The sequence below is a fragment of the Aspergillus alliaceus genome, assembly GCF_009176365.1.
Source record: "Aspergillus alliaceus strain CBS 536.65 unplaced genomic scaffold BDW43scaffold_2, whole genome shotgun sequence".
NCBI classification, from domain to species: domain Eukaryota; kingdom Fungi; phylum Ascomycota; class Eurotiomycetes; order Eurotiales; family Aspergillaceae; genus Aspergillus; species Aspergillus alliaceus.
The window spans coordinates 1,440,089-1,466,964 of NW_022474685.1; the positions used below are offsets into that span (position 1 = coordinate 1,440,089).

General features: G+C 48.9%; 13 protein-coding genes across 13 annotated transcripts; 6 read left to right on the forward strand and 7 right to left on the reverse strand.

The window, feature by feature from the left end:
• Nucleotides 1–42: 42 nt before the first annotated feature.
• On the forward strand, nucleotides 43–3,841 carry BDW43DRAFT_296518 (pex2/pex10/pex12 family protein; the record flags this gene model as incomplete). The annotated part of the gene is made up of 3 exons (XM_032044229.1): nucleotides 43–2,003; nucleotides 2,330–2,370; nucleotides 2,427–3,841. 3 exons carry the CDS (start codon nucleotides 43–45, stop codon nucleotides 3,839–3,841), a joined length of 3,417 nt encoding a protein of 1,138 aa, XP_031906036.1.
• Nucleotides 3,842–3,975: 134 nt separating this feature from the next.
• Nucleotides 3,976–5,984, reverse strand: BDW43DRAFT_75399 (glycoside hydrolase family 125 protein). Its single transcript, XM_032050473.1, has 3 exons — nucleotides 5,724–5,984; nucleotides 4,450–5,657; nucleotides 3,976–4,382 (listed from the first exon to the last, which is right to left on the reverse strand). The coding sequence occupies exons 1-3, from the start codon at nucleotides 5,858–5,860 to the stop codon at nucleotides 4,111–4,113; spliced, it is 1,617 nt and encodes a 538-aa protein (XP_031906037.1). The 5' UTR covers nucleotides 5,861–5,984; the 3' UTR covers nucleotides 3,976–4,110.
• A 421-nt stretch (nucleotides 5,985–6,405) lies between these two features.
• BDW43DRAFT_260892 (uncharacterized protein) lies at nucleotides 6,406–8,387 on the reverse strand. The gene is made up of 9 exons (XM_032040250.1): nucleotides 8,321–8,387; nucleotides 8,207–8,262; nucleotides 7,902–8,149; nucleotides 7,648–7,826; nucleotides 7,299–7,589; nucleotides 7,224–7,248; nucleotides 7,026–7,163; nucleotides 6,799–6,975; nucleotides 6,406–6,744 (listed from the first exon to the last, which is right to left on the reverse strand). Exons 1-9 carry the CDS (start codon nucleotides 8,378–8,380, stop codon nucleotides 6,596–6,598), a joined length of 1,323 nt encoding a protein of 440 aa, XP_031906038.1. The 5' UTR covers nucleotides 8,381–8,387; the 3' UTR covers nucleotides 6,406–6,595.
• A 181-nt stretch (nucleotides 8,388–8,568) lies between these two features.
• Nucleotides 8,569–9,966, forward strand: rad18 (E3 ubiquitin-protein ligase RAD18). The gene is made up of 3 exons (XM_032050475.1): nucleotides 8,569–9,096; nucleotides 9,154–9,268; nucleotides 9,320–9,966. Exons 1-3 carry the CDS (start codon nucleotides 8,586–8,588, stop codon nucleotides 9,918–9,920), a joined length of 1,227 nt encoding a protein of 408 aa, XP_031906039.1. The 5' UTR covers nucleotides 8,569–8,585; the 3' UTR covers nucleotides 9,921–9,966.
• BDW43DRAFT_75450 (putative vacuolar sorting protein SNF7 family protein) lies at nucleotides 9,643–11,824 on the reverse strand. The gene is made up of 5 exons (XM_032050474.1): nucleotides 11,630–11,824; nucleotides 11,288–11,555; nucleotides 11,001–11,222; nucleotides 10,753–10,947; nucleotides 9,643–10,702 (listed from the first exon to the last, which is right to left on the reverse strand). Exons 1-5 carry the CDS (start codon nucleotides 11,674–11,676, stop codon nucleotides 10,013–10,015), a joined length of 1,422 nt encoding a protein of 473 aa, XP_031906040.1. The 5' UTR covers nucleotides 11,677–11,824; the 3' UTR covers nucleotides 9,643–10,012.
• A 1,030-nt stretch (nucleotides 11,825–12,854) lies between these two features.
• BDW43DRAFT_260900 (TRAPP III-specific subunit 85 family protein) lies at nucleotides 12,855–15,589 on the reverse strand. Its single transcript, XM_032040251.1, has 2 exons — nucleotides 14,160–15,589; nucleotides 12,855–14,103 (listed from the first exon to the last, which is right to left on the reverse strand). The coding sequence occupies exons 1-2, from the start codon at nucleotides 15,217–15,219 to the stop codon at nucleotides 12,938–12,940; spliced, it is 2,226 nt and encodes a 741-aa protein (XP_031906041.1). The 5' UTR covers nucleotides 15,220–15,589; the 3' UTR covers nucleotides 12,855–12,937.
• Nucleotides 15,590–15,714: 125 nt separating this feature from the next.
• BDW43DRAFT_260903 (tRNA adenylyltransferase) lies at nucleotides 15,715–17,859 on the forward strand. The gene is made up of 3 exons (XM_032040252.1): nucleotides 15,715–16,862; nucleotides 16,913–17,461; nucleotides 17,519–17,859. Exons 1-3 carry the CDS (start codon nucleotides 15,725–15,727, stop codon nucleotides 17,767–17,769), a joined length of 1,938 nt encoding a protein of 645 aa, XP_031906042.1. The 5' UTR covers nucleotides 15,715–15,724; the 3' UTR covers nucleotides 17,770–17,859.
• A 243-nt stretch (nucleotides 17,860–18,102) lies between these two features.
• BDW43DRAFT_260907 (PP2C family serine/threonine-protein phosphatase) lies at nucleotides 18,103–19,545 on the forward strand. Its single transcript, XM_032040253.1, has 5 exons — nucleotides 18,103–18,264; nucleotides 18,322–18,431; nucleotides 18,524–18,836; nucleotides 18,903–19,005; nucleotides 19,085–19,545. Exons 1-5 carry the CDS (start codon nucleotides 18,211–18,213, stop codon nucleotides 19,459–19,461), a joined length of 957 nt encoding a protein of 318 aa, XP_031906043.1. The 5' UTR covers nucleotides 18,103–18,210; the 3' UTR covers nucleotides 19,462–19,545.
• Nucleotides 19,546–19,707: 162 nt separating this feature from the next.
• BDW43DRAFT_260910 (trehalose-6-phosphate synthase) lies at nucleotides 19,708–21,475 on the reverse strand. Its single transcript, XM_032040254.1, has 5 exons — nucleotides 21,159–21,475; nucleotides 20,729–21,098; nucleotides 20,293–20,666; nucleotides 19,900–20,242; nucleotides 19,708–19,840 (listed from the first exon to the last, which is right to left on the reverse strand). The coding sequence occupies exons 1-5, from the start codon at nucleotides 21,448–21,450 to the stop codon at nucleotides 19,786–19,788; spliced, it is 1,434 nt and encodes a 477-aa protein (XP_031906044.1). The 5' UTR covers nucleotides 21,451–21,475; the 3' UTR covers nucleotides 19,708–19,785.
• Nucleotides 21,476–21,521: 46 nt separating this feature from the next.
• BDW43DRAFT_260911 (uncharacterized protein) lies at nucleotides 21,522–21,860 on the reverse strand. The gene has a single exon (XM_032040255.1). The coding sequence runs from the start codon at nucleotides 21,811–21,813 to the stop codon at nucleotides 21,553–21,555; it is 261 nt and encodes an 86-aa protein (XP_031906045.1). The 5' UTR covers nucleotides 21,814–21,860; the 3' UTR covers nucleotides 21,522–21,552.
• A 171-nt stretch (nucleotides 21,861–22,031) lies between these two features.
• Nucleotides 22,032–23,160, reverse strand: BDW43DRAFT_260912 (caleosin family protein). The gene is made up of 5 exons (XM_032040256.1): nucleotides 22,920–23,160; nucleotides 22,638–22,862; nucleotides 22,411–22,572; nucleotides 22,253–22,345; nucleotides 22,032–22,204 (listed from the first exon to the last, which is right to left on the reverse strand). The coding sequence occupies exons 1-5, from the start codon at nucleotides 23,154–23,156 to the stop codon at nucleotides 22,097–22,099; spliced, it is 825 nt and encodes a 274-aa protein (XP_031906046.1). The 5' UTR covers nucleotides 23,157–23,160; the 3' UTR covers nucleotides 22,032–22,096.
• Nucleotides 23,161–23,550: 390 nt separating this feature from the next.
• BDW43DRAFT_260914 (uncharacterized protein) lies at nucleotides 23,551–24,733 on the forward strand. The gene has a single exon (XM_032040257.1). The coding sequence runs from the start codon at nucleotides 23,700–23,702 to the stop codon at nucleotides 24,261–24,263; it is 564 nt and encodes a 187-aa protein (XP_031906047.1). The 5' UTR covers nucleotides 23,551–23,699; the 3' UTR covers nucleotides 24,264–24,733.
• Nucleotides 24,734–24,883: 150 nt separating this feature from the next.
• BDW43DRAFT_306093 (Tti2 family protein) lies at nucleotides 24,884–26,817 on the forward strand (the record flags this gene model as incomplete). The annotated part of the gene is made up of 3 exons (XM_032045946.1): nucleotides 24,884–25,042; nucleotides 25,101–25,260; nucleotides 25,313–26,817. The coding sequence occupies 3 exons, from the start codon at nucleotides 24,884–24,886 to the stop codon at nucleotides 26,815–26,817; spliced, it is 1,824 nt and encodes a 607-aa protein (XP_031906048.1).
• Between the last annotated feature and the right edge of the window lie 59 nt (nucleotides 26,818–26,876).

Consider the following 26,876-nt stretch of genomic DNA (forward strand, 5'->3'; position numbering starts at 1 on the left):
CGACATGCTTCTCGACGGCAACAATTATATTATACTCGCAGTATGAATCGAACATTACTGAGGGGTCCCTGGTATCTCCAGGAGACCATTCGGCCATTGAGATCCATCGCCTCCGCCTCCGCACTTCGCCAGCCATTCCCTGTACCCTCAATCTTCAAGCACAACCCGCGAGCCTTTGCATCAGTATCCCATCTTGCGTCTGAGCAGCCATCGCATACCTTGCCCACTGAAATTTCCCAAGAAAATGGATCACCCGGAACATCCCGTCATATCCCATGGTATTTGCAGGAAGACATGCCAACTTCTGACTCCCAGGTACTGTCCCAAGATCAAATTCCAGACCTACCAGAAGATCCGCCGGCGATTCTTTCTCCTTTTCTCGAATATATTTTCAAAGACCTTGGCTTAGATGACCTCAACCTCATCGACTTGCGAGGCCTGGAGACCCCAGCCGCTCTTGGTGCGAATGTGATCATGATCATTGGAACTGCACGGAGCGTGAAGCATCTGAACGTTTCTGCCGACCGCCTCTGTCGTTGGCTGAGGAGTACTTACAAATTGTCCCCATATGCAGATGGGCTACTGGGTCGAAATGAGTTGAAGATCAAACTCCGACGCAAAGCCCGTCGAGCAAGACTTGCAAGTCGTACCGGTGCCATGTTTGATGATAAAGACGATGGAATAACTACCGGCTGGATATGCGTAAACGCAGGTGTTGTTGAAGAAGGCCCTGTGCTGGAAGAGGCCGATGCAGGGTTCGAGGGGTTTGGCAAGGCCAGCAGGGGTACAAGGATTGTGATGCAGATTTTCACAGAGGAGAAGAGGGCCGATGTCGACCTTGAAGGCCTATGGCAGGGTAACCTGGACCGCGCCGAACGAAAGAGACATAAATATTCCGAGGTCACTCCCAATGCACCTCCTGAAGAGGTTCGTGATACCAACTCGATAGATCTATTACCGTCTGACCGTAAATCTGGAAAAGTCCCCAGGTCAACAATGAACCTCCCGTTCGAGCAGAGAAGGCAATTTCACAACACCCGACCTATCAGTCGCTTAGACAGTAAAGAACACCTTTACGGCGTGTCGCGGCTTATGGCATCGAAGCCAACAAGTGAAGACCTTGCTCATGGTAATGCTTTTGGTGCTGGTATTTCTACAGACTCCTTATTCCAATATCTCGAAAGTTTGCCAAGTGCAACCGTTCGGCATGAACTGGGGAGCGGTCCAGAAGATAAAACGTCGACCCTCTTTCTTCAGCTTTTCTATAATCTTCTAGTAGCCCTGTCTGCAGAGGATATCGCAATAGCCCAGGTCAAATTAATGTGCATAGCTATCTCCCGGCAGCACTTGGCTTACAGCAAAGAAGCCCTGTGGAGGGAATTCATGAGATGCACCGCTTCCGGATATAACGTTTCTGATGATCTTGGTTACCAAATTGCTTCAACTTTGTTGACCGAGCTCCCAGCAGATGGCCACAGTAATGGGCCTTCTTTGCCAGACTCGGACAAAGAGCTTGCTGTTCGTGTTTTGGAGTACCTTTCCATCCGTGGTACAAATATTGTGAATATGAAAGTGTTTGACATGCTGCATAGAGCGACTCGTAACGCAACCCCTGAGGTGGCGCTCCGGCTCTCACGTATTACAAAGACCCTTGACTTGCCTTTTGACCCCGAAGACTCTCGCGTTCTCATGGCTACCCTTTTCCAGAACCGGGATTATGATGGATTTTGGAAGCTCTGGCGCAAATTGCCTCTTAATGGTAGCCCACGTACCACTGCAGACTACGAAATGCTCTTCCGGCTACATGCCCAACTAGGTGATAAGCTCCGTGCTCGAGACTGTCTGTCGAAATGGGTTCCCATGCTAAACAGGGAGGACACACCTATACCCTTGCAAGGCCGGCTCCTGCAACATGTAAAACAATGCCTTGTTGTGGCAGATCCAGGTATCGAAGAGAGTGTGGCGGGCGGCTCAACGAGCGACTTAGCTCGAATATGGAAGATGTGCCAAAGGAGTGCCTAGCCTGCGTTTGATTTGGGTTTCCTAGAGTATTTTGAGTTATGTATATAATAATTACCATCCTCTCTATAGACTTACTGTATAATAAATATTTATGTACTCTTCTGATTGACCTTAGATCAGTTAATCACCAGATTGGGAATGATGATAAGACGCACGGCACATGCCGATAAGCCTCGGCTCAAATCGCCGTCTGGGGTCAATCATCTCTCCTCCGCATCCTGTCCTATTCCAACCAACAATCAACAACCAATTCAACGCCTAAGGGAGGATGACTGGCCGAGGTCCTCACTATGGAGTATCTACCCAGTCTTCAACAGGAATTTGACGAGCTCAAGCCGTCATTATTCGGTAGGTTTCTGCACTCTGGTGTTTCCAACGACCGCATTCGACTGATAGCAGCATAGAACTCCTCGCCGAACAACAGCTATCAGACCTTCTACCTCCATCTATTCGCTACATCCTTGCTGTCGCAACGCATCGCCATCCACGATATCTGCTGCGGTTATTGAACTCATACGATGAGATCTATGCGCTTCTGTCTCTTGTCGTTGAGCGGTACTATCTCCGCACGTTCGGCGGCTCCTTCACGGAGAATTTTTACTCCCTGAAGCGTGAGCGCGTCCTTCTGACCAAGAATGGTGAAATTCCACGTGCTCAGCTCGGTGCTCCGGGCCCTGTCCGCGAGACTCTCAAACTGCGCTCCTCCGACGTGTGGAAGAACCTGTTCGTCATGGTCGGCATCCCATACGTCAAGCGCAAGCTAGATGAAGGCTACGACATACACGCCGCACCTCAGGCATCGCTAATCATGAGCGGCGGTCCACGATATGACCCTAATGATGACCTCCCTCCTAACCCGACAATCCGACAGCGATTGCTCCACTACTATAAGTGGTTCCTTCGGAACGTCTATCCATCCGTCAACGCCGCCTACTACTTTTCTATCCTGGCGTTTAACCTAGCATACCTATTCGATAACACGAAATATTCCTCTCCATTCCTCTGGCTCATCGGCACCCGGATCCGCCGCCTGGGTAGTGCCGACCACAAGGCCATCGAAGCCATCCTGGAAGCCAAGCCAACCGCCGGTCCCGGTGGTCGGGGACGTTCTCGCCCAGGCTCAGGCCTGCTAGGCCTCCTGAGTCCCCAAAATCTCTACCCCCAACTCCTCACCTCCCTCCGCTACTTCCTCCCTGCATCTATCTTCGCCCTCAAATTCCTCGAATGGTGGCATGCGAGCGACTTCTCGCGCCAACTAGCTCGCAAAGCGACCGAAGTCCTGGACCTCCCGGCCCCTGTCACAAATGGGATGATCCCCCCATCAGAGAGGAAGAAGCTCGCGGAAGAAAAGGAGAAGAAGAAACAGGAGCCTGACTCGCCGACCCGCAAGTCAGCCCTCAAATCTTCCCGTAAGCGCATACAACCGCCTATCTCGGCTACCTCGTATTTACCTATCTTTACTGTTCCTCTGCCGCCTGTAGATTCGGATGCTGCATCTACCTGTCCTATTTGTCTTAATCAGTTGGCGAATCCGACGGCGTGTCAGACGGGGTATGTCTTTTGTTATGTGTGTGTCTTCCATTGGTTAAATGGGGAGCATCAACGACAGATTGACTTCATGAATGGAGAGGGCGCAGGCGCCGCGTGGGAGGATGAGTCTGGAAACGAGGAGGATGCGAAGAAGGGTGATAAAGAGGAGAAAGCTAGCGGTCAAGGCCAAAGTCGAGAGGAGAAATGGGAAAATGGGAAGGGCAGGTGTCCTGTGACAGGGAGGAGAGTGTTGGGTGGGACAGACGGCTTGAGACGAGTGCTGATTTAAAGCCCTACTGTATTAATAAAGCGTATATTAGATGGCTCTTGGTGGATCGCATTACATACCTTGTCCATACATTCCCAGAGATCCCATACGTTCTCGCCCTATATAGTACATTCAAACTGAATACAGCACTTAAATTTACCTTACACAACTCATGACCTAAAGCCACGTATATACACTGCAGATTAAGAACCTCGTTACGCTGATAACAATATTAAAAACAAAGAAAACATTCGGGTATAAACCTCTCATGGCGAAGCCAATCAACCAACTCATTCAATAACGTAAGGCTTCGCCCCCTCCCCAAAAATCAAATGCGGTCTTTCCTCCGCAACCTTCAAAATAGTCTGAGCAAAGACGGAGTTCGCCCATGCAAACCACGGCCTCGTATACTTCTTGATATTGTTGACATCAATAGATTCATGCACGAGACCCAGGAGACTCGAGTTTCTGACATGATTGATGCACTCGATGATCTCGTCATCCGAGTCGGAGGTCATGGCCTGTATGAGGAGGGACATGGGCCAGGCGTTTCCAAGGCCGACTATTGACATCTTTTAGGTCATATTTCAAAAGAGGGAGGAAAGGTAGATGGATATAGTGAAACTTACTATGAGGACCACCGATACCCTGGAAAGCGGAGCCAACCAGGTAGTACGGGTTAGCGTCCTTATCAAGGACCATCTTCCGGGTATTCTGATACACCATATCATCTCGGTCGGTGTAGCCCAGGACCGGGAGCGAAAGGAGAGACGGGACGTTCGCGTCATCCATGATAATCCGGGACCCGTAGCCATCGACTTCGAACGCGAAGACGTCCCCGTACTTGGGGTGATTGACTATACCGTGTTTCCGGACAGCCTTGTCCAGGTCTTCGCCTCGCTCTTGAAGCTGGTCCGCCAGGTCGGCCTTCCCTCCTGCTTTGCGGATCACCTCGGCTGTTTTCTTGAGCTGGACGGCCATCATGGCGTTTGGGGGGATGAAGAAGCCCAGGATGGTGGCGTCGTCGCTGGGCCGGAAGGCGCTGCGGATGAGCCCAGTGCCGCGGTTCAGGGGGTTACCGACTCCCGCTAGGTTGAGGGTCTCTGTGCCCAGGGTGGTGGAGCGCTGGAATGTGTACTGGTTGGTAACGAACTGGTCGTTGTCGTTGAAGGTTGGTAGGGACTGCGCGTCTAGCACTTTCAGGAGGGTATCTAGGGCGAGGTACCAGCGGTCGGTGAGGAACTCGGTCGATCCTGTGTTCTCGTAGAATTCTGTCCCAAGAGCGAGGAAGTTGGCTAGTGAGTCTAGTTCGTACTTGCATTCGAATACCACGGACGGCTCGTAGGCGGGATGGACCTTGTCATCTTGTCCGCTGTTGGTCGGCTGAATGCCGCTGGGTGGTGGAGGCTGGAAGGCATTACAGTAAGGAGACTGGATGACGAACTCTGCCTGCGTATTGATTGCTCCTAGGATGAGGGTATGCAGTTTCTTGTCCTTCTTGGCTAGGGCTTGGTAGCCAGATAGTTGGTTTGTTGAGTCGCGCAGCCACTCGGCGTTGATATCGCCTGTCACGACGAACGTTTGCGGCCCTTCCCACTGAGCACCGTTTCTTCTAGTCCTCTGTTGTGGTTTGGCTGAGGTGCCGTCTGAGTGCCATCGGATGGTGGTGTCTAGAGTATTGGGGAAGGCGTTTTTGAACAATTGAGCCAGATCCTTGTCGACTATGCGTGATGTGATGTCTTCGATGACCTGTTCTACCGCTGGAGAGCTGAAAGTGCGACATTCTTGCGCTGGTCGTTGGAAGGGGAGGTTCAATGGACCCCCACTGTATGGGGAACTACGGGGAAGACGTATTTAGCATGGGGAAGGTGTCTGTGATAGCAGAGATTTGATAGGGACTTACTGCGGCGCCGAGGAATATGCGACATAGTCAGGACAGGCCCGTTGTAGAATTACAGGGTCGTCACGTAGCCCTGCAGATCCTTGGACGTTGAAGCAAGCTGCAAGGGCGATGAGCAGCGCTGCTGAGGAGCGCGTCATAGTGGACAAAGCTTTCAAAGGCCAAGTTTTCAAAGGCCTAGTTAGTATATGCTTTAGGATATCCCATACATGTAGCACACAACCAATTTCGAACAAACAGGAGAACTATTGAGAGAAGGGGACAGTTGAGGGGGGTTGTTGTCCGTTCTAAATTAAATGCCAAGCGGAAAGTGGAATGCGGAGAAGCTCGAAAATCAGAGCGTCACTCTGTTTACATGCTGCTGTAACATACCTACGATGGGATATTTATGGCCCCTCGGACAAATTCCGAATGGCTTCAGAGATATGAAAGGTCACCTTGTGCTGTCACAGTTGCACTAGGTGAAGTAAGGGCGTGTTTATAGCGTGGGATAGTCCGAAGCTCTAGTAGCCCTTTTTCCCCGCATGAAAACAATCAAAAGTCTCGGCAAGACCGACGAACCAACCGGACGTCTCGCAAGAGATTAATGAATTTGGTTTTGTTTTTAAACTTGTCGATTTCCCATGGTATGAACTAAGGCTCACAGAATTTGTTCCTTTCATATCAATGTTTTAAGTGTCACACAGTGCTACTGCTATTCCCCGCATGGGAGTGGGTACCGTGAATGCGATATACTCTGGTCAAGAGACTGGACGAAGACGATGGTAACTGAATATGTCATTATTTGATATAGTAGTCACATGCGGGCTTGCAAATGCTATGCTATTGATATACACAAACCCCCAACATTATCGTCTAACATCGTAGGCCACAGCTCACTTCTTGGAGAAAAATGACATGATATTGCCCTGTCCAGCTTTTCCTGCAGGCTTACCCTTGGGCGCACCCACAGCGGGCTTCTTCTTAGGCGGCGGCGCGGGCTCATCTTCGGAGAATGACTCCCATGTTGGTTCCTCAACAGTCACTGAGCAGGAGGGGTCAGCTAGTAATATTCTTGTTCAGCTATGGATGGTCTTACCCAAGTAGCCTTCATCATCCTTGCGAACCTGCTTTTTCATGATTTGACGCTTACCACGTCGACGCCCACCCTGAACTGTAACTTCTTCTTTGGGCTCGGGTTGCTTGGGAGGTGGTTCATCGATGGGTTTAGATTCTTCGACTGGTTCTGCAGCATCCAGCATTTCTTCATCTTCGTCTAGACATGATTAGATTATACCAACTACTCATCGGCGCGTAGGAACATACCATCATCCTCCATCATCTTCCTTAATCTTTCTTCGCGTTCTTTTCGACTCTCACGAGTTGCAGCAGCTGAGGAGGTAGCCTTTACGCTATCGGGGAAGAGCTCTTCCGGTTCTTCGTCGAAGGCATCATCGAGGAAAACTGTGTTCGTTAATCAATAAATCTGAATGCATTCAGGGAATCGGTTATCTGAGTACTAACCATCTTCGGCGCCACTGGGTTCGGCCTATAAGCGATTAGCATATTGGTTCCATCACAGGGGAAAGCTATACTGACTGATTCTGCCGGGATAGTGGGATCTTCCTTCTGCTTCGGCTTTGCTTTCGCAAAAGAGCTGAAGAGGTTACTCTTTTCGCGCTTCACCGTGGCGGTCTTTTCAGTAGGCTTGGATGTTGAGGGCGCACTTTCCTGTGCTGACGGTTGCCCGGATCCCACATTTTCTTCCTTCTTTGACATTGGATTTGCCTGGGATGAGGATTCACTCGGCCGCTTGGATGGTATGATAGGCTTCGATGTAGTAGTAGCTGGCGCTGGGGATGGTAGCGGCGGCCGCGTTCCCGTTCTCCGCTACACATATCTCAGTATCGTGTCTTATATGAACGTAGCTCTTAAGGGAAAAGAATACCTTGACATTCTTATTTTGAATCATGCCCCATTGTTTGCCGTACTCTAAAGGATCTTCCTGAGAATGGTTGCTCAACACCTCGCGACAAACATCCGTCAAAACATTAAGATCTTGCAAAACCGTCGGCTGCAGACTGTAGATATATATGGACGATATCGACTCGAAAGTAGCCTTTGCATCTGATAAGCAGCATCAGTACTAGGCCACCTAGTGCCCCATAAGCCCACTGGAGAGAAAAACAAGTAGCGCCCTACCTTCCAAGTCTTCCTCCCGTACCAATAGCACCGAGGTAGTAGTAACTGTATCCGATAGGGAATCTTGATTGGGCATAGAACTGCTTAGGTACGGACTGCTCGGGAATACACCGTCTCCGTAACTATTTTCGCTGGGATGGCCATTCGTCGCAGGTACAGGCGCCTTCTGAACGCCCGTTACAATGTAAGTCGCATTCACGCTCTGCGGCTTCTTGCCGTTCTCATTGCGATGAAAATCGTACAGCATCCTTCACCCAATTAGTCGCCATAGACCCTAAAAACCCCAAGTGATAAAATAAACCTACTGCTTCGCCAAGGTACTATGCACCTTCAAAGCCCTCCCCAACGAGCGAAACGTAACCTGCAAAACAAAGTAATCAGCAAAAACTCCAGAACCAAAACCATAAAACCCAACCAACCGTCTTCCGCTCATTAAGCACATTCTCCGCCAAATATCTCTTATACTCCGCGCCAGCCATTGTGTCCAAAAACAGGGCCCGATCGTTCACAAATACTAAGGTGAAAAGGAAACGCAAGCACCGACGCGTCCAAACCACTTAACGCGTATCAGTCAGCCAGGTCTTGGCATTCATCAACTCCCGCAACCGCAAAAGTATTACGGCGAAACCCTCAATCCCCGTTCCATTGCCGGAAATCAATACTTTTTGACCGGCTCCCGCGCCCATGGAGCAGACCTTTGATCTCCCCGACTCGACTGACTGGCTCGAAACGCCGCTGTCGCTGGTGACGCCACTCGAGTCCGCGCTGCGGTGTCAGGTCTGCAAGGACTTCTTCGATAACCCGGTTATTACCTCGTGTAGTCATACGTTTTGCTCGCTGTGTATCCGGCGGTGTTTGAGTTCTGAGGGAAAATGTCCGGCGTGTCGGAGCTCGGATCAGGAGTTGAAGTTGCGGCGGAATTGGGCAGTTCAAGAGCTTGTTGAGGCGTTTCAGAATGCGAGACCTAGTTTGTTGGGTTTGGCTAGACTGGCTGCAAATAAGGATCGGGAGGAGGCAGAAGTAGGGACACAGCAGCGGTTTGCGAAGAAAAGGAAGGTTGAGGAGCGGGATGGGTCGGATACAGAGGTCTTGGAGGGGAGACAGACGCGGTCGCAAGCTAAAGGTGTGGAGAGACAACCCGAGTCTGCTACTATGGAAGTAGTTGAGGATAGTCAGGACGAGGAATATATTCCAGGTATATTGGCCCGCACATCTTCCTGGTATACGGTGAAGTCTAATGTGTTATGCTTAGAGGACGGCCTGGTTGCGTGCCCGGTGTGCAGTCGGAGGATGAAAAATGAAGCAGTATTTCAACATCTAGACATCTGCACGGGTGACCCAGCGCCTCCGAAAAAGATATCATTTGGGTGAGACCTATATGGTTTACTATACCCTAAACATGCTGACCCGAAATACAGTTCACTGCAACCCATGTCGCCTGCATCGCGAACGCCACCGAACAAACCCCCCGAAAGACTTCCCACAATTAATTATTCTTTACTAAAAGACGCCGTACTCAGGAAAAAGCTCAAAGACCTGGGTATACCAAACTGGGGTCCACGGCCTCTTCTGCAGAAACGTCACACAGAGTGGATGAATCTCTGGAACGCCAACTGCGACTCTAAAACGCCAAAATCCAAACGCGAACTATTACATGAATTGGATGTCTGGGAACGCACACAGGGGGGTCATTCGAACCCCTCTGCCGAGTCCGCTGGCTCTGTTATGCGGAAGGATTTTGATGCCACCGCATGGTCAACGAGCCATGAAAATGACTTCAAGCAATTAATTGCTAATGCGCGAAAACGAAGCGAGGCTGTAGTCCGATCGACAATTCCATCTGCAGCTCCGGCTGAATCGTCAGAGGTGCCCACGGTTGGGCAGTCAGCGGAGGCCACAGTTCCAACGAATGTACAAGTGGCTCAGCCCATCGTAGATCTGACGGATACCGACTTCCCCAAGGCTCAAGAAGCGCAGAACTCCGGTAATAGTGAAGGACCCCATGTACTCCCCGGATAATCGGTCTATTTTCCATGCGCTTTCCTTTTCACTGCCAATGTAAATATACTCTGGCCAAACATAACTTGCCAAGAGTGGTGCTTTATACCTTATTACGTCGCGGTACCGGTTGTCTCCTCCACGGACATCCGTGACAGCCTCTCTTCTAATTCTGAATCCACACTTTGCTCCGAGGCAGCGGTGCGTGCGACTTCTTTGGCCTTTTGTTCGAGATCATCGAGTTCGGCGAGCTTCCGACGAGTCTCCTCTGCCTCCTCCGCCTCCCTAGCCTCTTGCTCCTTGCTCTCTAACTCTTCAAGTTCCTCGTCAATCTCAGACTCATCGATCTGGGGGCCAGCCTCATTCATTATATTTCCAATTTCGTCCACCTTGGACATTTCCTCGCGCAATTCATCAACCACATCTTCAACCTTGGCGGCACCTCCGATCTGTGTATTAAGGCCGCGGAGAACACCGGCGCTTGCGTCCATTACCTGCACGTATTCAATGTGGCTTGCGGCTTGTTCGATCTTTGAATAGACCTCCTCTAGCTGCGCCAGGGTATCAAGTCTCTGTTGCAAGTTACGTTCGGCCAGCTTCTTAGACCGCACTGCCGAAAGTGCAGATATCCTATTCTGGTTGTGCAGAGCTGTCTTCGCAGTCGTGTTCAATTCGGAAATCTTCTTCTCCAAAGTCTCCACTTGTTTTGTCATGGTTGCGACGAGCGTTTTAATAGAGGCGACGGTACTATCCTGCTGGGTGATTTCCCTCGGGGCGTCATTCGAGGGTCGGAATTTGATGGTCTTGCGATTGATCAGTGTGTTGAAGCGCTTCTAGATAGCATTATACATACCTTGCCATCATATGCAATGGCCCTGCTATCGCGGGATAAATACAGCAATAGAACATCAAAGTCAGCTTCCGACAGCTCGCTTTCATGGTTCAGAATCGTTCCGAATTCGTTCACAAAGCTCTCTTTCGAATAAACAAGGTCAGTATTCGATGAGCTCCGCTCCATGACCTGTTTTACTATGCCCCCGGCAGCTTCCTGTCCTGTAGTTAGCATCGTAGCCCTTGTATGAGGAACAGAGCACCGCATACCTTAAGATTCTCCACCAAAACCCACTCCTGAGCCTGTAAGCCCGGGGAAGACTCATCTGTCCCCACAACAAAACCCTTCAACTGCTTCAAACCCCAACTCATCACATTCAACGGGTTCAAAACACCGGGATCGATAAGCCGCCACTGCGGTTTCTGCAAACTCGCAGGATTAACCTTATACACTTGTAACGGAACAATCGTGCGGTTCTGAAACGCCTCCTCCTATAGACCCCGAAATCACACATTAGCGCACAGGTACCCACACCCCGAACAAAACCAATACATACCAATACAGCACCAAGCGCCACCGGCTGCCCCCATTCCGGGATCTCCAGATCCCGCAGAAGCGACCTATCTGCGTGGAGAATCAAATGATCGCTTTTCCGGTTCGCTCTCTTGGAGGGCGTCGAAACTTCTCCGTGTGAGGAGGAAATATAGCCGTATTTTGCAGCTTTTGTTAAGGCTTGTTCCCATGCTGCTACGTTGACGGCATATCCATCGGGGTTGGTTTTGCGGTGTATGGCGAAATCGGAGTAGAGGGATGGGAGTCGATTCCTGTGCGATAGCTTGAGTTAGCATTGATTATTCGTGTGGAGTGAATGAGTTGGCGGGGCGTGGCCGGCGCATACTTTCGGAATGCATCCTGCGATAGGATGAAGTTGAGGAGGTCGTTCATGTTGGGGATCGCTGTGGAGGAGTTCGGAGCCTAAGTTTATAGTAGTAATGCAATATTTAGTTTATAATCAATGTAAAAGAGGAGATAAGCCTGCAGTTTCTGTGGACTATCCAGCTGAAGTGCTCCTCTGACACAGCTGAGTGTCAACAAACCGTCGGCATTTGCACCAGTTGCTTGTCACTGTAGTGATCGATCCATTATCGATAAGAATTTGTCATGTGACTGTACCATACCTGATTAGTATAGCTAGTTCTATCAGGTCAATGAGACGACAACCGTATGTATGTTGAGCTGTGAAATACTACGTGCCTGCAGAGATAATATCATGTTGGTAGCATTAACATGAAAGATCTGGTTTGGCACTTTAACATGGTAGTATTTGGTCAGAAGCTATTCTGTTTTAAATATATACTTTGATCTATATAAAGTATACTACTTATATTCTGTACGGTATATCAGGACACGGTTAAACCAGTAACAACATGAGATGGTAATTTTGTTACTATGCCAGGGGCCCGCCGCTTGAGCCCCCAAAGAGAAGGTTTGTCACAGCCACAGCGCGGTGCAAATAACTTGTTTATATGGGTTGTGGGAGTTGTTGGGGGATGGGGAGGTTGTGGCGTTCGTAGGGCGGTGGATTGATGGGATGAAGGGGGGAATTTATGTGTTTCTTCGGTTTGGGGGTTGGTTCTGTTGGGGATTCTGGGGATCAGAAGGAGATGGGTTTAGTTCGTCCTGAGGATAGGCTTGTCCTGGAAGATGGGAATGTGGGAACGCATCTGCTGCAAAATGCGTTAGAGGGGAAGTTGCATGATGATCAGATGGTGCGTGCTATGCTGGCGCCGTCTTATCCGCTGAGTAGGAGGTATCGGGATGAACTTACTGTTATGGTGATTTTCTTTGGGGATATTCCGAAAGGTGCTGCAACCTAAGGGCAGTGTTCAAACTGGGGGAAGATTGTTCACACTAGGTTTCGCGAACCATACTCTGTTATATAGAGTTGTGAAAGATGTCATCAGCAGTTTTTGTCTATAACTTCGTCTGTTACAAAGTGTCAATGCTGCTCACTAAATAAGACCTCGACCAGAGCACATGGCAAAGCATGACCCCTTGCTTGATTAAGATCATTTCTTGAAATGTATATGAAAATTCATCGATGGTGTTCTACAATAAAGACTCCTAGGCATAAATAATTAAATTGGTCGTGTGTCTATCAAATATCCTTTCTTTGTACGCCCAATATATTATTAGACATGCACCCTTAAGCTCGTTCAAAATCGTCATTTGCAGGATTATCATCATCTCTTGGTCCTTGACCAGGGTTGAGACCTCCAGAATCCATCGGATTAACAATCAGTGATTTCCGGTTTTGCCGCTTGTCTAGTTTTTCACTTATCTCTTCGGTTTCGAAGGCGTCCAGAGGATCGGCCGTGACCGCCTCATCCCTGGCATCTAAGCCTCTAGATTCAAGATATTCAAGCTTCACGGCATATCTCAAGTTGTCCACAAAGGCTTGCATTTCCGACATGGGAAACGCGCCATTGCTATCTAGAGTATTTGCATACAGACGCTCAGCCTCCTCGAGAGACGCAGAGGCTAGTGATGGCTTCCCTAGTTTAAGCCATCGGTCTGCGGCGTGAACACTCCACATCCCAGCCTTTCTGTGCCGGGAGCCCCATTTGACTCCGTGGATTGCGTTTCGGGAGGCATAGCAAGCTGAGATCCTTTCGCAGAAAAGCGCCTGACCATGAGATCCGACTAAACCTGAGCCCATGGCCTGCATGGCCCATCTAGCCGCACTTTCAATCCCCGACCCCCCACGAGACTTGAGCAATTCCATAGACATAGTAAGACAGCGCAAGGCAAGGGTGGCGTCCGAACACCTTGTGAGGTAGGAATAGCACGCAGTGTCAATCATCTGATCGACGCCATCGAGTTTGGCTTTTCCAGGCATGGAAAGAGGGTTCAGAAGCGTGCTCACTGCGCACATTTCATGGACGCCAGCATGGTACTTCCACGCCTTGTCATTTGCATAGTCTGACCGGAGAAGTTCGTAAGTGGATGCTGACAACTTCCAATCACGAAGCATAAAGGCATAATCCGCCATTTTTCGCAGTACAGCTTCGGGCACGTCCGGTTTGTAGAAGCCATGAGTAAGGTCGTAATTTCCGCTCGTTCCACCGCTAGAGCCGATAAGGCTGGATCGAGAACTGGATCCGAAACCCGCCCATCGACGCGACATTGACATGAATCGACCACTAATACCGCGCCTCCGCGATGCTACCTGATCATTCCATATAGTCACCCGACTTTCCATGTACGGGATCACCGACTGAGCGACAAGCTCTCGAACGAATGCTTTGATGGCTGTGACATCAGACTCAAACAGATAAGGAAGGCCATCTGTATCTAGATCGACTAGAGGCTCTGTTCGCTGTCAGACTTGATTTGTAGATATGACTTGTGAAAACTGCATAACCTACCTGATTGACCTGACAGACGCTCCGCGGGGGAGAGCCATTCGCATTCTGGTGCTTGGCAGCTGTCATCATCGGTCACAATGCATTGGTTGCTGCGCAGTCTCAAAAGATGGCAGTGTAGCCCAAAGTGGCGTTTCATTTGGTCGTAAAGCTTCGTTGATTCCGTGATATCATCCCGATCCTCGTCGTGAACCAGGACATAGTACCGGAGGTACTCAGGATGGACCCACTCCGGTAGCCTTCTGTCTCCATTGCTGGTGTCCGCATATAACCGTCTTAGAGTCTCGAGAGGAGATGTGTTGCGTGAGCTAATGACAATAACGCTTGCTACGGGGTGTCGGAACGTCTCATGAGGGGTAGGCGACGCGACCGATAGCAACTGGCGCAAAAAGGATTTATACAATGGAGACGTTGAAGGAAAATTGAAAAAGTCTTTTGGACGTAGTATACCTCCCAGTGGATCATCTGGCGACTTCAATTGCCTCTCCAACGCTTCCTCCAATTGTGTCAGAGGGGGGTCTGAAGGAACCTGTAGCTGTCCCCCTAGGTCGACAAACCGAACCCCATAATCTTCCCAGCTACGACTTGCCCCTACACTGTCGCGCACCACAATCTTTCCTGGAACAGTTTCTCCAAAGGGGCGTATGAGCTCCCAAAAACCCCCTTTAAAGCCTTTTTGTCGGACTAATTCGTCGGTATCGACTGAGGCATAAACGCCGACTACCGGTGAGAATGAGCGTATAATCAAAGAGCGTATATCGTCAGAACCATCCAGTCGTCCTTCCGTTGGAGAGCTCAGTGATGATCGAGTCAATCGCGGCGTTGAGGATCTTATAGAACGAGCATGGGGCGATGCGGATCTAATCGGTAGCTCCGCAGCGGTGGCTGAAAGAGGGGGTTGTGGGGGGGATGAGGCGATTCTCGAATCTACTAGATCCGAATCTAGATTCGGAGAGGAGTCGCGGCGCTGATCTGGGTATCTCGTCTTTGATGCAACTCGCGGAACGCCGGGCGAGAAGGACGGCGGAGGTCTGACCGGAGCAGCATCTCCGGGCGATGTCATGGACTCCGAGTGGATAGCGAAGTGGGACTAACAGAGATTGAAGGGACTATAGAGCCCATGGACCGGAGCTATAGAACAAAGAAGGGGGTGGGGGTTATGCAGGGGGTACGCTGAGAGTCAAAGTAAACACGTGGATTTGGAGAGATGGGGAAAGCGGAAGACGGAGATGGATGGATGGAGGGATAAATGTTGTTGTTGACGGGATGAGAGCCAAGTCACCGCGGGCAGAACTAACGTGGTACAATAAATTAACAGATGAGGTGTACAGCTATAGACACGGGGAAATATTCTATCTTAGACCAAGGTAGTCTAATTGAAAAGGGCGAAATTATAGTTTAAAAAAAAGTCAAAGAGCTGCAAGGGGAATAAATCGCATTAAATCATCAATTCAATAAGATAATTCTTTGACAAGGAATTAAATGCTGACAAGGCGGAAGGCGGTGGTCACTCCTGATCACAAAGTATAAAAAGACGGGCAGAATTTCTTCAATGATTGGAGTCATCAATGCGGGCAACAAAGACTCATACCTGGAAGCTCTACTTGACATGGCAACGACCTATGTTTAAACCCACATCTTCACGCCTTCTCTCTGAGATATATCAACTCCGCCCCACTCAACGATCTCAGCGAACAGTCCATGTTTCCGCCAAACCTACTCGACTCCCTTATACCAGAAGCACCCCGCTGACAATAAACACTCCGGTCTGTCGCTTGCGCCCAACAGTGTGCAATTATTCCATGAACCACGAGAAACCGATAAATTCTTCTCCCGAGCGAGCTACCAAAAGAAGGCGTCTTTCTAATCCTACTTTGCGCAAAATTCCCTTTAACAAGATGGCCAAGACGCCTGATCAGGCGTTTCCCACAATCCAGCTCACCCCCCTCGAGAACACCTTGAAGGCCCTTCTCCTAGATGTCGCAGATTATATACGGGACCGAGCAATCACAGAAGGAGGTGACGAGGCTGACATCCCACGTACGGTACTACGGTTCACAGGAGGCTGGGTGCGGGATAAGCTACTCGGCATCGGTAGCCATGATATCGATGTGGGCATAAATAATATGACAGGCTATCAGTTCGGTCTCCTGCTCAAAGATTACCTAGATATCCCAGAGAACCTAAACAGGTACAAGAAGAATCACCTCAATGGCGAGCTCAAGGATGCGATCGTTAGTCTTCACAAAATCGAGGCTAATCCAGAGAAGTCAAAGCATCTGGAAACAGTGACCACTAAGATCTTTGGATTGGATATCGACCTGGTCAACTTGCGGAAGGAGACGTACTCGGATGATAGTCGTAATCCCCAGATGGAGTTTGGCACAGCTGAGGAGGACGCAATGCGCCGGGATGCGACGATCAATGCCCTTTTTTATAATTTGAACGAGTCTAAAGTGGAGGATTTCACGGGAAGAGGCTTCGAAGATATGAGGAACCAGATTATCCGAACCCCTTTAGAACCATATCAGACGTTCAAGGATGATCCTTTGCGTGTCCTACGGCTCGTCCGGTTTGCCAGTCGATTGGGTTACCACATCGATGAAGATACAGCGAATGCGATGAAAAACAAGGATATCAGTGAAGCACTCAAGCTGAAGATTAGTAGAGAACGTGTGGGAACTGAGATGGAGAAGATGCTCAAAGGTGAATGGTCCCACTTTTGCAAAGGCGATTTATGTACTCACTAAGGATAGGTCCGGATCCCCGAGGTGCGCTGCAGTTTATTGACCGACTTGGGCTATACCCCACAATTTTTGCAAACTACCAAGATGATGTTGGCGTTGACATAACCTCCTGGTCTCTTGCATATAATGCTTTGCAGGAGTTCTTACACCCGAATGATACTTCGATACCTACTGCTCGTGTTCGCGATCTACTCATTCGCGACGCTTCAGAAACCCACCATGCTTGGGTGATCGCCGCATTCGCTCCTTGGACTACTGTGCCAGATCGCACACCACAAGGACCAAAGGCAAAGCCACTTCCTCCTCGCGCGGCAGAAGTCGCCAAGGATAGCCTTCGTTCAGATAACAAGACGATTAACTTACTCCGTGATGCAAGTCGCTTTTGGCGCTCCATTGTGGACGTGAAAACGTCACTGCTGGAAGACCGCATGAGTGGCACGCCTGCCGAGATTCGACAGCATATTGGATTGCACATTCGTACGTGGCAGAAAGACTGGAAACTTTGCTGTGTCTTGTCGATGTTACAAGAAGTCTCACAAGGACGCGATTTCTCGGGAGGTGAGATACGTAGCAGTTTGCCTCTAATTATTCGGCTATACTGACTGGAATACGCAGTGATCGAAGAGTATAACAAATTCCTCTCATACATCATAGATAATGAGCTGGAAAACGTCTACGACATGAAACCCATTGTAAACGGGGGTGAGATCATACAGCACTTTGGGGCTTCGAAAGGACCATGGATGAGCAAGGCCTTGGACATGGTGATTAAATGGCAGCTTCTACATCCAGAGATCTCCGATAAGAAAAAGGCACTGGAAGAATTATCAAATAGAAAGGATGAGTTAGGGATCGGATCGAAATAACTGACCCTATAATCAATAAATGTCACACACTTAGTGGGATTAATTATCACCAGAAGCCCTATGGTGTAGATCTACAACTCACCAATGGACTAAACACAATAACCACTACCTAGACACCGATTAACCCGAAACATAGTTACATAATACAAGTCATAATACATAAATACAAGAATAAAAAAATTTAGGCCCCAGCACCCAAAGCCCCCAAAACCAAGCTGTTACCAATCAAAACAACGGGATCTCACTTCCCTGATTGTATATAAAAGCCATGTGGAGCATCCTGCGTCATAAACCAAACCCCCATTGACGTCAATCCTCCAACATCCCATAAACAAAAATACTAGGCATAGAAGCCAACAGTATACGTATAGGAAACATTCCATAAACAATTCCACAAAGATACACTCTCAATTGAACCAACTTCTACCCAACCCACCCGTTATGAGCCCTCACGCCGCCCCCGCAATAGCAATCCAAGACGCCGGAGCCTCAAGCGTACTTACACATTTTAAGCCCCAGTACCACTTCCAGCAACTAACAAATACCCCACAGCACATAGGCTCCCGGCAAGCCCAACAAGACAAATACACCCTCCTCCTCCCGCCCGATTTCCCGACTAAATCCCCGGACGAATTGGCCTTCTTCGCTGTTTACGATGGACAGTATGCTATTTCCACCTCTCACCAACCTTTAGTACTTGAGATATATGCTAGATGACTGGGACTAATTAACAATGAAACTATAAACGGAATAGTGGGTCAAGCATGGTATCCTCGCACGCAAATGAGAATATCCGACGGTTCTTGCAGGAAAGCGAGGAGCTTGGGGCGGGTCGGTACGAGGAGGCTATTAGGGAGGTTATTTTGAGGGAGGAGAGGGCGTTATTAGAGGGTTTTAGCGGGGGAGAGGAGAAATTTTCGACGACGGGATCCACGGCTGCGATGGCTTTGGTTAATTTGACGAGGGGGTTTATGGTGGTTGGGAATTTGGGGGATTCGGGGGTTTTGATTGGGGATTATGACTATTCTGGGAATGGGTTGGATGAGGGTGAAGAGGCAGGGAATATTGTATGTCGATATGCTTATTTGGACAATTGGCGTGTTTGGTGAGGAGCTAGCTAATTACTTGTGCAGCGTTGCTCGACGAAGGCGCATAAACCTGGTGACTCTAGTGAGAAGGCCCGGATTGTGGATGCAGGGGGTAGGGTTAATACGGATAGTGGGAGTGAGAGGATAGGTGGGTGGCCCTGCTGTGGATGAATGAGTGAAAGGTATGTACGTGATTCTCTACACGACCACTGACATGATTGATATAGGTACTTTGAATATGTCCCGGGCGCTTGGTGACTTGCAGTATAAGGAGCCCCTTATCAATTCAGGGACAGGGCCGCTTAATGAAGCGCAGGAGAGAGCTTGCATTTCATCGTCTATTGAACAACAGAATCTGTTATCCAACGAGCCATTCGTGACTCAAGTCAACCTGAACGACGGTAGCCAACATGTTGTGGTCTTGGCCACTGATGGCGTGACTGACGCCCTCACGGACGATGCTATAATAAATGGGATATTAATGTGTTATCGCTCTGGGTTGAGTGCAACAGAGTCCTCGGAAGATATGGCTGGCACGGCTGCAAGTTTGCCTGGTAGTGATAATGCTACTTGTATCGCGGTGTTTATTGATGGCACCTCATGAGTTGTGCTAAACTTTTCTGAATGAAGGATATAGCCGAGTTTGATTTATATGCAATGCAGCTAACGATTTCCAAGATAGAAGAATGAGATATACATTTGAATCTGTTCGATAAGTGATACAGCTTTAAAATGAAAGACATATGTTCAAGGCCGCAATGGTACAATGAATCACCACTTGGGGTTTCTTATGCTCAAGTAAAGACATATCAATTTAAACGAGGCTAGAAGAAATCGCAGTCGCTTTACAAATGTATCCATAGCTGAATGTAGAACAAAAGATAACCCAAAATCAGAATGAGAGAGACGGTATAGAGGGAAGGCATTTCTACTGCTGTATATGGCGGGATAGAGCCTCAATGAATGCCTTTCCCCATTTAGCACTAAATACAGAATAACGGTTAGCCTAGCAATAGTACACTGGAATAATGGCATAACTTGCCTTGTATGTGTGGTGATAAATTCTCGTAATTCCTCGTACCGCTCCTTCTTCTCCTTCTCATCCATAGTCAGCGCTTTATGGACTGCGTCTGATAGCTCTTTCACACTCGACGGGTGGAAAGTAACGCTGCCACCGGACATAAAGGAAGCAGCTCCTGCAAGCTCGGAGAGCACAAGGACCCCATGCTTATTCTCTTGACATGCCACATATTCAGATGCAACGAGGTTCATACCGTCCCTTCGGGAGGTGAGAAGGCAGATATCGGCAATGCAGTACAAGGATGTTAACTCCGCGAAGGAGACAGACCGGTGCATGTAGATGAGTGGTGTCCAATCAGCCGTAGCTAGTGGTGTTGTTAGCATGAATATTTGAAACGGACAGAGATCTGCCTACCATGTTCTCCATTTATCTTTCCAACAAGCGTAGAAATTTCCTTCTCGAGATCCTGATATTCTTTCACATCCTCACGACTAGGTACAGCCACCTGAATCAAGGTAACTTTGCCCTGTAACTCTGGATAAGTATTAAGGAAATAGCCGTATCCCTCTAGCTTCTGAACCAGGCCCTTGGTATAATCCAACCGATCCACGCCGATTATAACGGTTGTGCCCTCATACTGCTTTTCTAGCTCATGGATTCGTTTTTGGACATCTCGATCTTGCATGGAGTCGTTAAACTTCTGGGGGTCAATTCCGACAACGAACACCCCCACACAGGACTCGTGACCTTCATACTGAACCTGGCCTGCTTTTTCTGTGTTGGCTCCCCTGAAGCACTGTCAGTACGTATCCGCATCTAGAAGACCTGAATATAAAGGATAAAAGCTCACAAACTCCGCCCACAACTCTCCGTAAAATTCCGCCGATACTCATCTGTGTGGAAACCAATCACATCGCAAGCAAGCAACCCCTTAAGCAAGTCGTTCTGCACAGGAATGGCTCTCCAAAAGTCCTCCGCAGGGAACGGTGTATGCAGCGTGAATCCAATAGGGCAATGCTTCCCTTGCTTCTCAAGACGTTCACGCAGAAGAGAAGGCAATAGCAGTAGATGGTAGTCATGCACCCAGATGAGATCCCCGGCATTCGCTTCGTTGGCCACCGTATCAGCAAATATCTCATTCGCACGCTGGTACGCCTTCCAGGCATCCTCGTTGAAGGCCACGCCAGACTGATAGTGGAGAATGGGCCAGAGGACCGAGTCTGGTAATCATCAGTAGGCACATGGACAGCAGGTATATAAGATAAGGTACGGGTGCATACTGCAGAAATTGTTATAATGATCATGTGCCAATTGCTCATCTAGGAATATCCCCGTAGCGCTGTTCTCTGCCAGGGCGTCCGAGACCTTTTTCTGCTCCTCTGGGTCCTCGATCGCTTTACCGGGCCAACCGAACCAGCGGAAATTAGTCGACTTTGTGAGGCCCGACAAGGCTGTTACAAGGCCTCCACTGGATAGACTGGACTTATATGAACCGTTTTCTTCCTTGACGGAGAGTGGAAGACGATTTGAGACGATGATTAGCCCACGCCTCTTCTCATCTTCTGTCGCCATGGTGGGTTTTAATGCACAAGTTAATGAAAGATGTTGTAGTTCTCTCTTTATTAGCGATAGGTGTCTAGTTACAACAACTCAATTCGAGAGTATTTATTGTTCTTATGGGTAAGGTGCTATATACCAAATATCTCCAACTAGTAGGTGAATATAGAAAATTATCTTCAAGGAGATGGATGACGTCATGATGATAAAGGCCGCACGTCTCCTGTCAAAAAAAGAAAAGACAAATTCTTGGAGACCAACCGCACTATGTTTCCTAGGAACAGGGCGTCGTTCCGCTGGCGGGTGGGATGGTAGCTGTGTGTGTTGTGTGATCTCTGTTGCCAATGATGGAAGTATAGCCCGTTGGAAGATCGACATATGGAAAATTTCCCACTCCCTTGCAGACAGTAGAGCATGCTAATGGCGTAAGTTCTATAGAGATAGCCAATGGAATAACTATAGTATGGGAATTAATTTCTAGGATGTCTGATTAGCGGGTGACGACATCTTGAAATACGCCACCGCTCGAGCCACAATTCAAGTGGATGTACTGTGTAGTACAACAGTGAAATAACCTCCTATATTTAGATACGAACTCTAATAGTAGATGATTGGCCGAAAATCAAGCCTGCTACCAACTTCTTGACCTTATTGTGTAACTCTAATATATCTTCTCTCCTCCTAGGAACCCATCGCCTCCAAGGCCATAACCCTGGGTCCAGCCTGTAGCGGTTTTTCTTGCCTCACGAATCTTCCAGAATATAGAGCCCTAATCAACGTTAGTCAAGCCCATCCAAAGCAATCCCAAGTGACATACATCATACACAGCGCGCAAATCCTCTTTGTAAACTCTCCCGTCTTTCTGTATGAGGAGCCACGTAGTTCCCCACTCGAAAAAAGCTGCTCCCCACTATATTCAGTCAGCGATAAAAATTATTTATGTCCCTCCGAATAATAAAAAGAAAGACAACCTACCCCAAACGGATCGGCAGCACAGCGGTGACCATGCATCAGGTCAAACAGCTCACGTAGCGTCAGCGCGCCATCGTTGTCCGTATCCCATTTCGCAAACAGATTCTCAAAGAGCTGGGGCACGAAACGACCTTCCGAGTCATAGGTGCCGCTATCTGAGCCGTGCTAGATATTATATAGTCAGTCAAAATGTGGCACCACTATCCATTTCCTCGATCGACACAACCTACCTTTGCCTTGTGGACACTCCGCACGTAGACCCGAAACCACGGGTCAGGCAGCCAGCTATACGCCAGTCGGGTCGGGTATGAGAAGTTAACGTTGATGATTAATGTTGCCAGTATGGAGAAGATGATATTGAAGCCCAGTTCACGGAATCCGGTATAGGTATCCCAGGGAAAGATCATTCCGTCGCCGTCGCGGTCCCAGAATAGCACGTGTTGTTGGAGAGGGGACTATGGATCTCGATGTGTTAGATATGTATAAGCGGGCTTGTCTCTGTGAGAACGTACATATTCTCCAGCTTTGCTCGCCCATTCTTGGTCGCCTTGGGGCTTGTCAATGGATACGGCGACATTTGCGCGTGCGACGCCAGGGTTATCTATGATCTCATTGATATGAGTTGCAGGGATTCGTTTTGCGGTAATCGGGGCTTGATTAGCGACCACAATGATGCTTTTGCCGCGGTCTTTGGGTGTAGTATTGGTCTCGTTGTTTGTGGAATTAGTTACATTCACTTTCGAGGGCATTTTGACTTATACAATTAATGTTGTTGGTTGACCATTCTTGTCGAAGTGGGTTGCTTATAGGGTTATTTTTATACTGCATAGTCATAAAACGTGACATCATACTCAACGGCAGCTCGACGTCACAATGGGATTCATGGAATTGACATCGTAACGTCATTTTGAGGCACGTCCGCATTCATATGATAACATAAAACACCTGTATTTTAGTTGGCATGACTGCCCAGACGCCAAACGTAATGTCTAGCTTTTCTATCGACTTGTAGGGGTATACTGCAGTTGCCTGCTCATATATGATCGACTAGGATCGAGCAGGTAAAGAAACTAATCGCACCGTGTGAGTACAGATCTATCAGTCCTTAAGTATTGAGTAGTGTAAATATGGCTCTTATCGCCCAAGCCGCAACTTTCATCCACCAGCACTTTTCATCATACCTCCACCCCAAGCCCAAAAAGTCCCCCGATGCGCTGAAGTTAGGGGGTGCTTTCCGCCGTGCAGATTAAGGCCGCTGCAGGTATGTCACCCCTACCACTGTGCAGATCACTATGGCTCACGGCAGTCGATCAACCATCCACCCCGCGGAAACACACCCGGATGTAATCTTGTACGGTATTGCGTCTCGCGACGCTTCGTCTGCCGCCAAAGCTGCCAAGAAGTACCACTTCACCAAAGCATATGGGTCGTATCAAGCACTCCTCGATGAATCTGCAGTGAATATCGTATATATCTCCACTCCCAACAGACAGCACTATGAATGGACATCCATGCGTTCCCTGCTCTCTGACATCGCTCAGGTGGCACCCGCAATGGACATGACGTACGCCTTGTCTTTCACCCGCTACGCCATTCGCGCACAACAACCCAAGACAATCAACTCAGTCACTGCGCGCCTCTCTAGCGACCAGCGCGTTGACGCGGCCATGTACGCCTATCTGACATTTATCGGACCTCAGAACACTGAGGTTCATAGCCAGATCTATACCGACATGGAACGGGAGTGGATCGGTAGCTTTGTTCCGCGTTTCTGGGAGCTGCCTTCAATCGAAGTAGAGACCGAAAGGGCCATCATCTTCTTTTACAATGCGATGATGCCACATCTCTATCACTGACAAGATAATAGGCCAGACGCATTGGCATAAACAATACAAAGGAGGCCCTTCGTGAGGAAATGTAGCGACCAGTGGCGGAAAAGGTGGCAGCTCCCTTTGGAGTGCCTACCGATGGCAGCTGGAGGCGTTCGTGGATGCTGTCAAAGGCAAAACTCCCGCGTATTTGGATTCCTGTCGAGGACAGCATTTGTCAGATGGAATGCATTGACGCGTTGTATCAAGCTGCTGGGCTACCAGTACGCGGAGGCCAGCTAAGAAAGGATGAAACAACGTCAGAGAAGAAATTCTCGCGTCACTCATTGGGAAGCTCTTGCAACATGAATAATTAGTAACTAGTAATATTTAATGCGATTGATCAATTGCCCGCCCGTAATCTGCGATTGAGAGTAAGGGTAGGTTAGTTATAAAAGACGGCCTTATCAATCAGGCGATTTCCACTAATTACTGCCACAGCCTACCGCCTTCCTTGGATATGCAAATCGCACTCATTATGCGAACCAGTAACAAACACCCTTATATACGTAGAGCATCCTTCGCAACCTGTCGTTTTCTCTTTTCTTCTCTTTTCTGTCATAGGGCTGACTTGTTTCGTGGGGGTGGTGGATTAGGATCTTAAAATTATGGAAGAGCTTCGCCTCGCATGCCGTGAGGCCATATCACAACGGCATCCAACTTCAACCACTTTTCCAGAAGTTCAGGTAGAGAATATCGCCCTTCCTGAGGGACTAGATCAATTATGGGAAAATGTATCGTCGCAAAAGGATGCCAGTAATTTAGATGTAAGCAAACATTGGCCTGGATTATAGTAGGCATGAGCACGTGCTGATATTGCTTTAGACATGCGAAAGCCTACTTGTTGCATACCAATTTTTAAAAGTCCGGGGTGCGAAAGACCTGTCTAGTACTGATAAAGATGCAGCGAATGGAATCTACTCCTGGGCAAGTAGCGCTGCTCTTCCGTCTCCGGTGTATGCCCAGGTGGGGGAATTGTCCGATGGTGAGTTCAGCTTGAATTGGATCCAATAGAAGCAATGCTCTGACCATCATAGCAGAGAAGAATGTTATCTTGGAAGAGCAACTGAGGTCTAGAATTGCTTTGGCTGTTCTCACCAAAATAGCTGGAAATTTACCAATACATGAAGCTGAGAATGTGGCAGACGTTGTCATTGTACTAGCCAGCTTCACTTCCAAAGGAGATCCGTGGACCACAGAAGAAGCATTTGCAAGTGCCACTACATTACTAGATACCTTTATCTCAGCAACTGTTACCGACGCAGAAAATAATGCCCCCTTTTGGTCTGTCATCGAAAGGATACTCAAGGAGAGAATCAGACCTCTATTTGCCAAAACCAGGAATCCAGCCATCACATCTTCTGGACGGAAGAACTTCCACCCTATTCCTTTGCCCCGATTCGACGCCAGCGTCTTGGATCCGGAAACCAAGCCCTGGAAGAACCAAGGCGTCTACGCCACCACCGTACTCTCCTGGATCATCCAGGAATACAAGGCACGTTCCCTTCTCCCCCACCATAAACACACCGCTAACCAACAACAACTCCAGCCCACGGATTCCACCCACCTAGAAACCCATTTCTCCCTCTTAGTCCCACCCATCCTAGCCCTAATAGACGACGACACTACCACCTTCAAAACAAAAGGCTGCAACCTTCTCTCCTACCTCCTAACCCCCATCACCACCAGCAAATCCCCCATCCTCCACCGCACAAACCTCTCCTCCGTCTTTGAAGACGCCATAAAACAATGCCTCCTCTCCCTCCCAACCATCACCCCAGAAGACGACGCCATATCCCTCCTAGGAGAAGCCTACCCCGCCCTCTTCACCCTCCAAACAACCTCCTACCATAACGCCCCCTCCCCCCAAGCATCAAAACAACTCTACATCTCCCGTCTCACCAATACCCTCCGGGAAAACCTCATCCCATCATTCCACCACATCAGCTCAACGAACACCACATCATCATCTAGCTTCGCTTCGTTCCCTTACCCGCGGCTTTCCTCGCTACTTCTTGACAACATGATCCCTATCATCCAGGGCCTGGGTATCCATTCCACGAAGTATTTACAGGACCTTGTTCCTCTGCTTCATGATACTTTGTCCAATCCGTTTGGACCTGCGCATCCCCCGCTTCTTTTTTCTGCTGTTGCGGTTTTGAGGGTGGTGATTTTAAACGCGCACCCGCGTGTGTGGCGGTGGCGTGGTGAGGTACTGGGTGCGGTATGCTTGTGCTGGCTTCATGCTGTTCAAGAGGAGAAGGAGATTGCAGATCGGGAGAAGAAGGCTGGGTCATCTGCTGGGGCTGAGACAGGGGGTGCAGTTATGGCGAAGCTCAAGAAGGAGCTGAGAGGCACTGTGTACCTGCTTAAATTCGCTTTGGAGAATTCTGTCCAAGCGGACGGTGGCGAGGGTCAAGTAGAGGCGAAGGAGAATCTAGCGAAGGAATTGCAAGAGTTAGTCAATGCGGATGAAAGCTTAGGCGGTCTTCTGTTGGAGGATATTGATGTCGATGATGGAAGCTTTATTGGTGATGTATGAGTGTTTGCGTTTATTTAGTCTTAGTATATTGTTATGAGAGTCAGACAGGATGCGTTGAT

Coding starts and splice junctions, on each gene's coding strand:
- rad18 (XM_032050475.1), top strand. CDS start 8,586: ATGGAGCAGACCTTTGATCTCCCCGACTCGACTGACTGGCTCGAAACG. Junction 9,097..9,153: donor GGACGAGGAATATATTCCAG/GTATATTGGCCC, acceptor TGTTATGCTTAG/AGGACGGCCTGGTTGCGTGC. Junction 9,269..9,319: donor CCGAAAAAGATATCATTTGG/GTGAGACCTATA, acceptor CCCGAAATACAG/TTCACTGCAACCCATGTCGC.
- BDW43DRAFT_260903 (XM_032040252.1), top strand. CDS start 15,725: ATGCGGGCAACAAAGACTCATACCTGGAAGCTCTACTTGACATGGCAA. Junction 16,863..16,912: donor GATGGAGAAGATGCTCAAAG/GTGAATGGTCCC, acceptor CACTAAGGATAG/GTCCGGATCCCCGAGGTGCG. Junction 17,462..17,518: donor AGGACGCGATTTCTCGGGAG/GTGAGATACGTA, acceptor TGGAATACGCAG/TGATCGAAGAGTATAACAAA.
- BDW43DRAFT_260900 (XM_032040251.1), bottom strand. CDS start 15,219: ATGACATCGCCCGGAGATGCTGCTCCGGTCAGACCTCCGCCGTCCTTC. Junction 14,104..14,159: donor GCGTCTGTCAGGTCAATCAG/GTAGGTTATGCA, acceptor GACAGCGAACAG/AGCCTCTAGTCGATCTAGAT.
- BDW43DRAFT_260910 (XM_032040254.1), bottom strand. CDS start 21,450: ATGGCGACAGAAGATGAGAAGAGGCGTGGGCTAATCATCGTCTCAAAT. Junction 20,243..20,292: donor AAAGATAAATGGAGAACATG/GTAGGCAGATCT, acceptor CAACACCACTAG/CTACGGCTGATTGGACACCA. Junction 19,841..19,899: donor TTTATCACCACACATACAAG/GCAAGTTATGCC, acceptor TTCTGTATTTAG/TGCTAAATGGGGAAAGGCAT.
- BDW43DRAFT_260914 (XM_032040257.1), top strand. CDS start 23,700: ATGGCTCACGGCAGTCGATCAACCATCCACCCCGCGGAAACACACCCG.
- BDW43DRAFT_75450 (XM_032050474.1), bottom strand. CDS start 11,676: ATGAACGACCTCCTCAACTTCATCCTATCGCAGGATGCATTCCGAAA. Junction 11,556..11,629: donor TCGCAGGATGCATTCCGAAA/GTATGCGCCGGC, acceptor GCTATCGCACAG/GAATCGACTCCCATCCCTCT. Junction 10,948..11,000: donor TTTTGGTGGAGAATCTTAAG/GTATGCGGTGCT, acceptor ACTACAGGACAG/GAAGCTGCCGGGGGCATAGT.
- BDW43DRAFT_260892 (XM_032040250.1), bottom strand. CDS start 8,380: ATGGCTGGCGCGGAGTATAAGAGATATTTGGCGGAGAATGTGCTTAAT. Junction 8,263..8,320: donor TGCTTAATGAGCGGAAGACG/GTTGGTTGGGTT, acceptor TTTGTTTTGCAG/GTTACGTTTCGCTCGTTGGG. Junction 6,745..6,798: donor GGATGATGAAGGCTACTTGG/GTAAGACCATCC, acceptor CCTCCTGCTCAG/TGACTGTTGAGGAACCAACA.
- BDW43DRAFT_260907 (XM_032040253.1), top strand. CDS start 18,211: ATGAGCCCTCACGCCGCCCCCGCAATAGCAATCCAAGACGCCGGAGCC. Junction 18,837..18,902: donor GTGAAGAGGCAGGGAATATT/GTATGTCGATAT, acceptor TTACTTGTGCAG/CGTTGCTCGACGAAGGCGCA. Junction 19,006..19,084: donor TAGTGGGAGTGAGAGGATAG/GTGGGTGGCCCT, acceptor TGATTGATATAG/GTACTTTGAATATGTCCCGG.
- BDW43DRAFT_260911 (XM_032040255.1), bottom strand. CDS start 21,813: ATGTCGATCTTCCAACGGGCTATACTTCCATCATTGGCAACAGAGATC.
- BDW43DRAFT_75399 (XM_032050473.1), bottom strand. CDS start 5,860: ATGACGCGCTCCTCAGCAGCGCTGCTCATCGCCCTTGCAGCTTGCTTC. Junction 5,658..5,723: donor GCATATTCCTCGGCGCCGCA/GTAAGTCCCTAT, acceptor TCTTCCCCGTAG/TTCCCCATACAGTGGGGGTC. Junction 4,383..4,449: donor GGGTATCGGTGGTCCTCATA/GTAAGTTTCACT, acceptor AGATGTCAATAG/TCGGCCTTGGAAACGCCTGG.
- BDW43DRAFT_260912 (XM_032040256.1), bottom strand. CDS start 23,156: ATGCCCTCGAAAGTGAATGTAACTAATTCCACAAACAACGAGACCAAT. Junction 22,573..22,637: donor GGAGTGTCCACAAGGCAAAG/GTAGGTTGTGTC, acceptor TATAATATCTAG/CACGGCTCAGATAGCGGCAC. Junction 22,346..22,410: donor GTGCTGCCGATCCGTTTGGG/GTAGGTTGTCTT, acceptor GACTGAATATAG/TGGGGAGCAGCTTTTTTCGA.